The sequence below is a fragment of the Macrotis lagotis genome, chromosome 5 (assembly GCF_037893015.1).
Source record: "Macrotis lagotis isolate mMagLag1 chromosome 5, bilby.v1.9.chrom.fasta, whole genome shotgun sequence".
Taxonomy (NCBI): Eukaryota; Metazoa; Chordata; class Mammalia; order Peramelemorphia; family Peramelidae; genus Macrotis; species Macrotis lagotis.
Genome location: NC_133662.1, coordinates 132,826,951 through 132,840,368, shown reverse-complemented (window position 1 = coordinate 132,840,368; position 13,418 = coordinate 132,826,951). Strand labels below are relative to the sequence as shown.

General features: G+C 33.1%; 1 protein-coding gene across 8 annotated transcripts in view; it reads right to left on the bottom strand.

Annotated features, from left to right (window-relative positions):
- Positions 1–924: 924 nt before the first annotated feature.
- NCOA7 (nuclear receptor coactivator 7) overlaps positions 925–13,418 on the bottom strand; it is a 187,683-nt gene continuing 175,189 nt past the window's right edge. For all 8 annotated transcript variants that reach the window (XM_074187512.1, XM_074187511.1, XM_074187515.1 and 5 more), the window contains 5 exons: positions 8,453–8,578; positions 7,648–7,800; positions 4,499–4,594; positions 4,024–4,097; positions 925–3,174 (listed from right to left, as the gene is read on the bottom strand). In XM_074187512.1, the coding sequence (XP_074043613.1) occupies positions 3,039–3,174; positions 4,024–4,097; positions 4,499–4,594; positions 7,648–7,800; positions 8,453–8,578 (585 nt within the window). In that variant the 3' untranslated portion in view covers positions 925–3,038. The remainder of the gene's footprint in view (positions 3,175–4,023; positions 4,098–4,498; positions 4,595–7,647; positions 7,801–8,452; positions 8,579–13,418) is intronic.

The following is a 13,418-nucleotide window of genomic DNA, read 5'->3' as shown; positions in this document are numbered from 1 at the left end:
GCAACATCTCTTGAATATACCTTCTTTTTTCCTCTGACACTGCCACTTCTCTAGTGCATTTTTTGCTGTATTATTATAATAAGTTTTTTGGTGTATCTGTCTGAAATTCTCCCCACTTCAATTCATTCTCCATTCAGCTATTAAAATGATTTTCCTGAAGTACAGGTCCAATCATGTCAACTCCCTACTCAATAAACTCCAGTGGATCCCTACTGCATACAGGATCAGATACAAAATCAGATACAAGATGTTCCACCTCTTGACTCTGGGCATTTTTCTTGATTGTCCCCCATGCCTGGAAAATCTGTCCTTCATTTCTACCTAATAGCTTCTGTTTTTTAGACCCCACTAAAATCCTATCTTGTGCAGAAAGGCTTTCCCAACTTAATTCTAGTGTCTTTTTTAAAAAACTACTTTGTATTTTTTCTGTATATAATTTGTGCATATTTGTTTGTCTCCTCATTAGATTGTGAGTTCCTTGAGGGCAGGGACTGTCTTTTCCCTTTTTTTATCATTGGCACTTGGGATAGTGTCTGGTACATAGTAGGAAACTTAATAAATGTGTAGATGTGTAGAATTCAGAGTAAAGGGAAATAGAATACTGTAGTTCACTGACCATCATTATAAAGGGATAAGATGTAGGAAGCTCATGAAGGAAATAGAGAAGGAACAGCAAAATAGAAAAACAAATTATTTGAAGAATATCAAGTCCCTAAACAAAAACCAGAAAATTTCAATAAGAAAGGGGATAGTGAGCAAGGAGAACAAAGGCAATGAGGAATCTCAGAACATAAACAAAAATTTAGGTGTTAACTGCCTACATTACTTCTTGCTTAGGCTGGGATTATGTCATGCCAAATCAATGGTAATTTATTTCAGAGGAAATAGATTTTGAAAATATTTTCAAGCATAATGAGCGCCACACTGAATGCATAAATTCCTTTATTGAAAATATTGGGATAGCACTGCATTACATATATTCAATATTCATAGATGAAGGGTCACAAAGTTTTGATCGAACAATACTGTTTTAAATAGAGAACACAGTGTTTGATTATGCACTGGCAAATACAGTATCATGGAATAAACTGTAGATAACAAGAGCGAAAGATATGTAAAATGTTAATTTTTGCTTACCAGTGGGAGGTTTGTAAATGGTAAAAATGCCACATATGATTATATTGAGGCATTCTTGATATCTCTCACCAACATACATGATGCTAAGAATAGTTACTGAGCTAAGTTTATAGTAGATATGCCAGAATTTTGTGTTTACTGGTATTTCAAGTGGAAGGGATAGGATCTGGGTATTTAAAAAAACACACAGAGGTTACAGATTTAATATTTCATAGCAGCTGCTTTAAATTGCATGGAATGTGTATGGAGCAAATGATTTATTTGCTGATCTGCCAGGAGGCTACTTGGCAATTTGGTTTGTTCACTTCTAAGTGTCTATTAATGAGAGGACATCTAAAGGAGACTTGCTGTCAGCTTAAGACAAATGTTCCAAATCATATTTTTATATCATATAGATAGATAGATATATACAAAAATTTTCAAATATCACCTTAAAAAAGTGGATTCAGTTTATGACCAACCAATCTCATTTTGGGTTATTCTGAAATTATTCTCACCAGTACAATTCTTAGGACTTACAGAGTATATCGATCAGCAATATAATCTTTGCTTTTTATTATCTTAATGAATAAACCATTTCAAGACATGGATAGGGGTCAGTGCCAAAGATAACCCTCTCATCCCCTACTCCCTTTTTAAAATCTGGTTTCTTGTGTAATCATTGAGGTTTCTTCTGACACTGTCTCTGGCAACTAAAAGAAGTCTCAAAAATAAGATTGCTGGGCTAATTTTAAACTTTTCATGTAAAGAGGAAAAAAACAGAGGAAACCATAAGTCAGCCATCTCTCTCTTTTAAGAGTAGAAATCTTGTTGGTTAATGAAAAAGCTAGGGGGGTGGGGTGAGGACAGAGTGTAGATCAGATCTGGAAAGTGGAACTTTCTCTATGAGAACATGTGGTTTTTAAGAGCTAAAGAACTTTCTTCTACCCAAAAGGTATTTTTCCCTGCCAAAAAGTATTTATTTTATCTAGTACTTTCTAAAGCTGGCCTCATCTCAAAAAGAAAGCAGTTTCTCTTATCATCTCCAAATGAAGGAGCACATGTCTTGGTCCCTTGCTAGAAGGTATTTATTGCTTCCACTGCTGAAGTGATAAATTGGCCTAAGATAATTAAGTTGGCAACAGTTAAGTTAAAAAAGAATTCAAAATTATACAGTCAAATGTCTCTATCTAATAGGAATGTATACATTATGTCAAATGCTGCTGAAAAAACCCTAGAATAATTAGGGCAAAATTAAAAACAAATACATTTTCTCTGCAAAATGAAAAATGTCAATATAAAATCACATAAACAAATGAATTTGTTGCCAAAACAGCACACAAATCTATGCATTCTTTTAAATCCAAGATTTAAAACATAAAAAGAAAAAACTGCTAACAAATTTCAGACAATGTACTAAAAACAATAAATAAAATTGCTCTTTAAAAAATTCCCACATTCCCTTTAAGTGCTGCAAATTTAAAATTTTTTCCAAACAAGTTAAACTTTTTCCATGGCAAACAATATGATGCTATAGGTTTGGATAATGCAAATTGATATAAATACACAAGGCATATACTATACATGTAATTCCACAGTATCTTTTTTCACAGTTACCAAAAATAAAAACTGCCTCCAACCCATACATCTATAAACACTCTTGATTCTTTATTGTAGGAGTTTGAGGGAGGTGGGAGTAAAAAGTCTCACAATAACCTAATCTTCCATTCTCAAGTTTCACTTTCTGCTTCTCCCGGGTAACTTTCAGAATCTTCCCATTATGGAGTCATGCTCTGGGATGGTTTCCAAAAGAAAGCATTATGGGATGTTTACTAGGCAGCCTGTGCTGGGATTTCATATTCCAGCCAGTTGTAAGAAGGCTGACTGAATTCAGTCTTTTTATTTTTAAGGCAGTCTGAATTTCATTCAAATGTCCATACTTCTATGTCTTGAACTATGAAGTCTTCTTTCTTCGAAAGGATATCATTATTGAAAGTGCTGCAGGAGTTGCTTCGTCCATGGTATAAGTCAGCATCTAACCACAGACCAAATCTTCCACTGAAAGATTTAAAACAGAATTAAAAAAAACCAAGCTGAAAAAAATTTCATTCCCCTATCTTCATGCCTTTACTCATCTCTAGAATGTACTCCTTCATCTCTCTGCCTCTTAGAATCCCTAGCTTCCTTCAAAGGTAATTCCAAGTGCTATCTCCTATATGAAGCCTTTCCTTATCCCTCTAATAACTAGTGCCTCCTCCCTTCCCCAGTTCCAGTAAATTATTTTGATATATTTTACATGTAGTTATATGTGTATGTACTGTAGTATAGTGGTTGGCACATAGTTGACATTTAACAAATGCTTGTTGATTGAAAATAAAGATTGGCTAAAACAATCACATCTCTATTTACCATTAAGTTTTATTTAATAACCTAAATTTCCACTTGTTTCACTTGAATTTATTTCTTTATTTTAACAGAGAATCAGTGTGGCATAATGTATAGAGCATCTGTAGAGTCAGAAACACTTAGGTTACTACTTATTACATATACTGACTGTGATTTTAGACAAATCATAACCTTTCAGTATCTTGGGCAACACATTAAAGAAAATACAAGTTTGATCCCTTCCCAAAAAGTGAGGGGAAACAATCAACAATCAAACTTAAAAGCAAATGAATAAAGAACTTTCTTTTCATTAATTTTAAGTGATGGTGCCTACAACAGTGCCTAATTTATGAGTACAATAAAAACAAGGTCTTATATAATTTTTACTTTCATTCTTGCTGATGTGAAAAGTTAGAATTTCAGTTAATTTGACATAATTACTAAAATTTTTTAACATTCAAATTTTGGTGACGTGAGTCAAATTAAGGTTGTTTGTATCAAATGAAATATTTAAAAACTTACCCTCCACCACCAAGTTCTAAAGAACTTATATCGCCATTGATGAAATAAGAGTTTTCACCACTCCATTTGAATACCTAGGATATGTAGAATAAACACAAAAGAGAGAATATTTTAATTATAATAATTTAATTTCTAGAAAAATGACTATCATCAACATGTTCCTTGGGAATGAAGATGGAGACTAAAAACCAATCTGTTTTCCTGAAGATTGCCTTGACTTCCTTGACTAGGACAATATCCAGAGTGGTTGGAGAAGAACTTCTAGGCAAACCTTGACCACTAATAGACATACGTGGATTCCAGGAATATTTTATTGTGCCAGGGTCCACAAATGATGTGCCTGGCAGTTGTGCTACATTAACTAGGGTTGTTGTTAATTAGGGTTATATCAGGTTGGTCTCTAGTACACTTTTTGTTTTAGTGTCCCCTGGGGAAAAGAGGGTCATCATATTACGTTTTTCTCCCAAGTAGTCACCTTGAAATTCGGGCTGAAAGTGTAGAGAAAAGTTTCTCCTGTGCCGTAGTAATGATCACTGAACTTGAATGGATGAGTTGCATATGCCCCAAAAATCTGTCAAAATACAAAGTATTACTTTCAAAATCAACTTTTAAAACTACAGAATTGTCTTGCCTTTTTTCTCTTCCATCTCTTAAACATGTTATATTACATCATATAAACTCAGAGGAGAGATCAGATTGCTGGGAAGCAAGATCTTCAAGTTTTATTCTCTGAGTTGATCTGAATGGTTGGAAGTACCAAGTCCTTTCTCTTCTTGATTTTACAAGTATGACTGGCAGGGATTTTCCCGGCATAGAACAGTAATACCTAAACATTTATAGAGTATTTTGCAAAAGTTAATTCAATTTACCTCAAGAAGTATTTAGTGACTCTTTTTACATGTAGAGTTCTGGGACATACACACACACACACACACACACACACACACCCCTAATGAGAGATAAAAAGAAGTTTCCCATTCAAGATGGCATTTGGGTTGAGCCTTAAGGGAAGACAGGCTTCTTAGGAGTAAAGGTGGGGGGCAGTGTACATTCCAGTCATTGGTTGAGGGGCAGTCTAGACAGAAAACATATTACTGAGTTTTAGAGTCAGCAAGCAGACCAATTCAGCTGGAATACATGTAGTATCTAAAGGGGAAATAAAGTGAAATAAATCTACAGAAGTAGCTGGAGCCAAGACCATGGAAGATTTTAAATGCCAAAATGAGGAGTTTATCATTTCCCTAGAGGCGATAGGAGAAATATGGAAGATTCTTGATCAGGAGAAGGACTACGCAAGCCTCTCCCTTAGTCATTTAAGGTTCTCATTTGACCTACAAAACAACCTTAGGATATGAGAAACCTCATAGCATAGCAAAAATGATGCATCAAGTCAAGAACCTATGTTTCTAAGACTATGCCTTATACCAAATGACTCTATGAGCATAGATGACTTACTAAACAACACTTTTTCATGACAAAATAGCAAAAATACTTTTAGTGCTTCCCTCAAAAGATTGTTGGGAAGTTCAAATGAAATAAAGTACTTCACATATTTTAAAGTACTATATAAATATTAGTTATTATTACTGTGATTTCTACATTTTATGTAGGAGGAATCTGAAGATGAAGAGAGAGATTTCATATGCCAAGGTTTCTAAACATTAGGAAATGGAACAACCATGACTTGAATATTCCCTCTTCAATTGTTTGCCTTTCTCAGCAGGCATAAAATACATTTCATACTTATTTAACAATGAAGGAGTTTGGCGTGAGTATACAAATACCTCTGAGTAGAAACTGTTCCTAATGAAGACCTTTTAAATGACTTGTTATCTTAAAAGGAGGCTATTCTACAAAATCTCTATAATACTAATTATCCCCAGTTTCATATTATTTATATTTATATTCACTGTAGCTGACCATCCTCATTATTATTTTAAAATAGACCATATGTGTTCATGTGAACTCTCTATCCATATATGTGGATAGACATGTATGCATATATCTACAACATACATACATCTATATATTTATGAGAGATAAAGAGAAGATAAAAAGAGATTGGGGAGTGGGGGAAGAAGAAGGGAAGTTGGGAGACATTGTAACATAATAGAGAGCTAGCTTAGAAATGAAGAACATAGATATAAGTCTCACTTCTGGCATATATTGGTTGTGTGACCCTAGACAAGTCATAAGTCTCTCAGTGTTTCAGAAACCTTCCAAAAACATAAATTATAGATCAGTTTCCAGTATGCCTGAGGGTGGGGAAAGACATACAAATATCTAGATATGTTTATATTTATATTTATACATATATACACAATAATACAGAGCTTGTATAAATATCTAGATCATAAATATATTCTATTGATATCTATTGCTTGCCTTTTCAATGGATGGGAAGGGAGGAAGAGAATGTGGAATTAATTTTTTTAAATGTTAAAAATAAAATTAAAATTTTAAAAGAAGATGTATATTCCTTATTTCCCTATATATAAGATGCACCCTTTGTCAAACAATTTGAGGTCTAAAAACTGGGAGCATCTTATACAGTGGTTACAGATTTTTTTACTTGGATTTCCCACTTTTTCATGCTTAACTTTGAGCTCATTGTTTCACATTTGTTACCAGTATATTAGGTTATGTTTTGCCATGTTTGGCCCAGAAATGGCTCAGAAAAGATTTTCATACAGTGCTGAATTCAAGTTAAAAGTGATTCAGTTTACAAAAATGATTGGAAATTGTGCTGCTGAACATCAGTTTGGTCCTCTCTTCCAACTGAGAAAACAACCCGAGACTGGCTACAGGAAGAAGAAACCCTACTGAAAACTCCACTGCAGAAGAAGGCCATGAGAGGCAAGTCAGCAAAATGACCTGAGTTAGAGAGGGGAATTGAAGAGATGGATTGAAGAGCAGAAGGCCATTGGAATTCCTGTGTCCATAGAGATGGTTCAGCAAGAGGCAAGAAAAATTGCTGATGAAAAGGAAGTGACTGATTTCAAAGAAGGACACAATTGGTGCTTCAAGTTCATGAAATGGAATGGGCTAAGCATGTGTCCACACACCAGACTTGCCCAAAAGATGCCTGAAAGTTATGAGCAGAAGGTCCTTGAATTTCATGATAAATAAAATTTGAGTTCAATAACTTTATATAATACATTTTTTTTTCCAAATTTCAAAGGCCCCCAAATTAACGTGCATCTTCTACATGGGGAAATATAGTATATTCATATACACCTGCCACAATACACACACACAACACAAAAGTATACATACACCCACAGTCATACAAAACATAACCTTTATTATCAAATTTTTCACTAGAGTTATTAAAAAAAGAACAGTAACAATTATTAAAATCTGCTTCCTTTCTCTACCTATACAAGTAAAAAGAGTTCTTAAGTGTGATGGGCACAGTACAATGAAAGCTGATATCTGGATGACAAAAATTCCTCTTTAGACAGAATCCCAAAAACTCTTAGTGCAGTTTTCCTTGCTATAATATCCTATATAGAATTTTAAGGCTTTGACTACTATATGCATTCCTAGTAAATCAAAGTATAAGTATAAAAACTTTTTTTTTGAAAGTTTAAGAGGCAAAAATAAGGTATAAGTAGTTCTAACCTGATTATCCATATCTTTGATGACCAGAAGGACAGGGCTGTCTAGAGATGCTGATTTTCGGTACAAAGTTTTCAGACTCGTGCCATGTTCAATAGTACTATATGCTAGCCTCCATGGATATCCTTGTACCCTTGCTGGAAGTCGCCGAGCAAGCTTAAGGTAGAAAGATTATGAATTAAAAGAAAGAAATAAAATAAATCTCCAAAACAGTATTCTAAAAATCCATGTTAGATAGCACATTTACTCAAATTTCCATATTCATTAGAAATGAAAATGAAATTTATTCAGCATAAATTTCCTGTTTTGAGAGGCAAAAATTTCACTAACTATAAGAGATATATAGAAGCTAAATGAGTAGGAAAAGGAAGAATGATTGTAAATGAATCCTAGTAAATGAAATTATAGTAAATGAGTAATTTCCCTCTCAGGATTTCTGAGACTACTGACAGCAGTTACTTTTGTAAATTCTTTACTTGTAGAAGTAATATATTTCTATTCTTTGTTGATTATAAAGCTTAGCATAAGTCTAATTTAAAGTAGGCTTGTATAGCCAAGAATTGCAAACTAAGTGCTAAAATGTTTTTAGAAGCAGTGATCTCCACCTTCTAGCTGGAAGGAAGTGGGTGGGGCCCTAAGGAAGAGGTGCCAATTGAACTGGACCTTGAAAATAAAAGGGAAGAAAAACCAGTATGCATGTCACTCGAAAACCAGCCTGCTTTACTGTAGGTTGTCAACTGTACTTCTATTCTGACTTATTCAAATGTTTTGTTTAAAACCTTACTATTCCAATAACCACTATTCATACCTGTTCTATGTGCATATTCTCTAGGAGAGCACTGTGGTGCTTTAAGACTGGGAGGGATTCATCTTCATCCTCTTCATAATAACTGCAAGTACTCTTTCTCCGTTTGGCCTCTTCAACTGTGATTATCTGAAATAGAAGAATTGTATAATTTTATAATTGAGAGGGACCTCAGAGGCCAATTAGTCCAATCAATACCCAAGAGAAAGTCCCTTTCCAAAATGTACACAGAGATGGTCTTCAACCTTTGCTTGAAGATCTCTAGTGAGAGAAAATCCATTTCCCCAAGAGTCCTATTCTACTTTGATGTTGAATTCTTTCAGTCATGTCCAGTTCTTCATGACCCTTATTTGTTTTGTTTTGTTTTTTGGCAAAAATAATGGGATAGTTTGTTTTGTTTAGGTTTTTTTTTTTTTTGCAAGGCAAATGGGGTTAAGTGGCTTGCCCAAGTTCACACAGCTAGGTAATTATTAAGTGTCTGAGGCCGAATTTGAACTCAGGTACTCTTGACTCTAGGGCTGATGCTCTATCCATTGCACTACTAGCCACCCCTATAATGGGATAGTTTGACATTTCCTTCTGCAATTCATTCACAGATGAGGAAAATGAGGCAAGCAAGGTTAAGTAACTTGCTCAGGGTTATACAGTTTCAGAAGTAACTGAGGTTAGGTTTGAATTCAGGTCCTTCTGACTCCAGGTCCAGTGCTCTATCTACAGTAGAGAAGTTCAATTGTTTGGATATTTATTCTTAGTATTGAAATTTGTCTCTTCAACTTTAACTCATTGTTTCTCATTCTGCCCTAGAGGGTAGATCAGAAAAAAATTAATCCTTCATCTGTTTCAAATACCAAAATATGGATACACTTCCCCTCTTCTACCTTTTTTCTTTTCTGAGCTAACTATCCCAAGTTCCTTCAACTGATCTGTGCAATAGCATGATCTCATGGCTCTGTGCCATCCTGGGTGCCTTCTACTGGACATTCTCCACCTTATCAAAGTCTTTCCCAAAATGTAGGCCAAAAACCAAATATTTTATAGCAAGGCTTAAATCAGACTTTTTTCCATAGGGTTTCTCCAAGTTTGAGTGGTCTCAAGCAGTCAATTCAAACCATATATAAACAGAAAAATATATTCCAAATGTACCCAGATTCAAAGGTTAACAAGTTACATAAGGGCCTGATTAATATCTTTACTGATATCTCCTCCCTAGCTGTAGTTAGAAGACCAAATTAATGTACACACTAAAAATTAAAAGTAGTTTATTTTCTTCAATGCAAGCCTACTGAATTTATCAGTATTACCATATGTCTTTGAAGTTTATAACTTGGATTACTGAAACAAACCAGGAAAATGTAAACTTCCACTATCAGAGCTTCCTTCACCCCAAATTCTCTTAGATTATTTATTTGAATATATTAAAATATATACATGTTGTCTCTCTGATAGACCACACTAAAGTTATTGGTTTAAGGAATTCTATATGAACAACACAAAAGCATGACCAAAAAAAATTTAGTAAGTCTCTTCAAACTTAAATTTATCCAAGAAAACTGCTTAAGGGAGCATTTGTTTTTAAATATTACATGGATAAGAAAAGCTAAGGATAGGGTCTGGACCTAAAATTGTTATTAGAAGCTCTGGACTCTCCAGGATAGGGACTGTTTTTATCAAAGCAGGTCAGTATATTCTCTACAACTTATAAATTTTTATCTTAATAGTATTTTCCCCCAATTATGCAGAGATAGTATTCAACATTCATTTTGTAAAATTTTATCCCTCTGACTCTTTCTTCTCCCTCAAGGAAGTAAGTAATCTGATATAGGCTACGTACTCACAATCATCTTAAAACATATTTCTATATTACTCAGAAAGAAGAATCAGAACAAAAGGAAAAAAACAGAAAGAAAAAACCCCAAAAAGCAAATTTTAAAAAGTGACTATATAGTTCTTTTTTTTCTGGATGAGGATGACATTTTAGGAAGCATTTTTAAAGCAATTAAATGTCACACACACTATTCTAACCACTGAAGATACAAGTAACAGCTAAAAGAAAAGACAACTCCTGCTCTTAAGTCGCTTACCTCCTAATGTAAGCTTCCAGAGAATTATTTTCAGAAAATAACATATGTCAAACTATGTGGGATTAAGAAATATTTTAATTTAATTTAAAATTAAAAAAAATTATAATCTCACAAGATATATATATATATATATCCCCCCCCCACTCATGGCTATTTGAATAATGTGTCTTGCTAATTTAAGTTACACTCTAATCCATGAAAAAAGAAGGTAGAAATAGTCAGTTCCTTATATATAAATGGCAGTTGTAGGCAGACTTTCCTTGGCTACTGGAAGTAGTGGATTAGCATCTGAACACTTCAGTTTGCTTCCTAGTTCTGCTGCTGACTAGAGATATAGTTTTCACATGCTGAGTCTGACAGTGATCAAGTTTTTACCTGAACTTCAATTTTCTCATTTATGAAATGCGTGTTAGACTAGATAATATTAATGTTCTTTCCCACCCTAAATCCTATAAGGTCTTAAACTATAATATTGAAATTTATTTGTTTAGATATATCAACTTTTTAATTTGGTTAGATATATTTATACAATATGGATGGTTCCTAACATACGTTAGGTATAGATTGAGGTGCAGTGTTAAAACAAACTCATAGACTCTGTATGTGAAAGAAATGGCAGTAATGGGGACTGCCAAGGGGAATAACAAGAACTTTCTCCAAGAGCACAGAGTCATGGAAAAGTTTTGAATAGAAAAGCGCCCAAATATAAGCATTAGCAGCATTATTCTGGTAGTACTAACAAGACTGGATGGGACTGAGAGTGGGGGAGTAGGAAAGGAAGCTATTGCAATAGTACCAACATGTAATGCTAGTACTAGAGTAGAAGTAATAGAAACTAAGAGAAAGAATGTAGGAGCTTTAAGGGTGAGTGAATAAGAGGTAAGTCAGAGAGAAGAATCAGGAATAAGCTTAAGATTTTTAATGTGATAGGGTTAATAGAGTATTAACAATCAGAAATTACTAGAAATCATAAATATTACCAGAAATAGTAAAGGCTCAAGGAGAGAGAGATTTTGAGGGGGGGGAAGATACAAAAATTGAGTTTTAATTAAAAAAAATATTATCCCTCTCACTAATCCTCTTCTCCCACTTGAACTTATTTTTTTAAGTCTGGAAGATAAAGCCTATTACATCCAAAACATGCTTATTTCTAGACTTTAAGATACCCTACCTCTCTGTCAGGAGATAAGTGTAACATATTATCTTCCTCCTTTTGGTTTCTTATTACATTAATCAGGATTCTAAAGTTGTTTTTCCTTATAATGCTACATTGTAAAAACTGTTCTATTTCTGCTAACCTTACATTGGTTCATACAAGTCTTCCTTTTTTAGGATTTCATTGCATCATCATTTCTCATAGCACAATAATGTTCTATTTACATTCAAATAAAATAATCTGTTTAGTCATTCCCTGATAGAAAGATACCTCATTATATTTTAGTTTTTGTCTAAGTTGAAGATAATTGTTATAAATTTTTTTTCATATAGATTTTTTCTTCCATCTCTTTGGGGTATTTCTAGTAATAGTGCAGAGTGGGCTAAAATATAATCCATTTTGCTATCTTTGGGGGGGTACAGTTACAAATTACTTTCCACAATAACCCCACCAAGGTCATTAATGTATCTGTTTTCCCACAATCTCTTCAATATTTGTCATTTTCCTCTTTTTTTCTTTACCAATCTGATGTCATAATTTCAATCTGATTATTAGTGATTTAGAGGATTTTTTTTTAACAATTGTTGAAAGCTTAGATTTTTTCCCTATGAAAACTGCCTATTTATATCCTTTAAACATTTATTTACCAGGGAATAGTTAAATATTGAGTTTTTATGTGTCTTACATATGAGATTTTTTATTTAAAAAAACTTGCTGCAAAAATTCTCCCTCTCCACTTGTTTTCCTAATAATTTTTACTACTTAAATTTATTTTTGCAATAACTTCTAAATTTTATATATTAAAATAGTTCATTTAATCTTCTGTAGTCCTCTCTATCATTTGTTTAGTCAGATAATTTCTGCCATGCTCATTAAATAGTATGAATAAAGAAGAAATTACTTTTCAGAACTATAAATAGGGGAAGACTTCATGGCCAAACAAGTAATAGTTTTCCCAAGAATTTTTGTCAGATATTTAATACTTTCCCTAGTAACTGGGATCTTTGATTTGTCCAAACTCTGCTGCTGTTTGTTTGCTTTTTTATAGCATCTATTTCTTAAAAAAAAACCCAAAACTAGTATCAAATTATTTTTAATAATTACTATTTTATAATACACTTTGAGAACTGCTATTGATAGACCCCATTCTTTCTCATTAAAAAATACTATAACCCTTGAAATTTTTGATCTTTTATTCCTTCATATGATTATTTTTTCTAGGTCTATAAAATTGTCTTTTGAAAATCTGATTGTTACAGTACTAAATAAATTAATTCAATGTTGTTATTATTACACTGACTCAATCTACCTGTAAACCATTAATGTTTCTCCAATTATTTGTGTCTGTTCTTATTTCTTTTTAGTTCTTCCTTCTAAGTTTTGCTGGTGACATATAGAAATTCTGATGTGAATTTGATACTCTGCAATTTTCTTAAAATTATTATTTCAATTAATTTTTGGCTATTTAGTACACCATCACAACATAGGCAAAAAGCAATAGTTTTGTTTCCTATGCTATGTTTATTTCCTCAATTTCATTTCTTGTTTTATTTCTATAGCTAGCATTTCTAACTATAGAATATATTAATAGCAATGGTAATAATGGGCTTTCTTGCTTTTCCCCTGAATTTATTTGGAAAAAACCAGGACCATTTTTCTCTTTTTATTGATATTTTATTTTTCCAAATACATGATATGAACGTTTTTCAACATTCATCCATATATATATTTT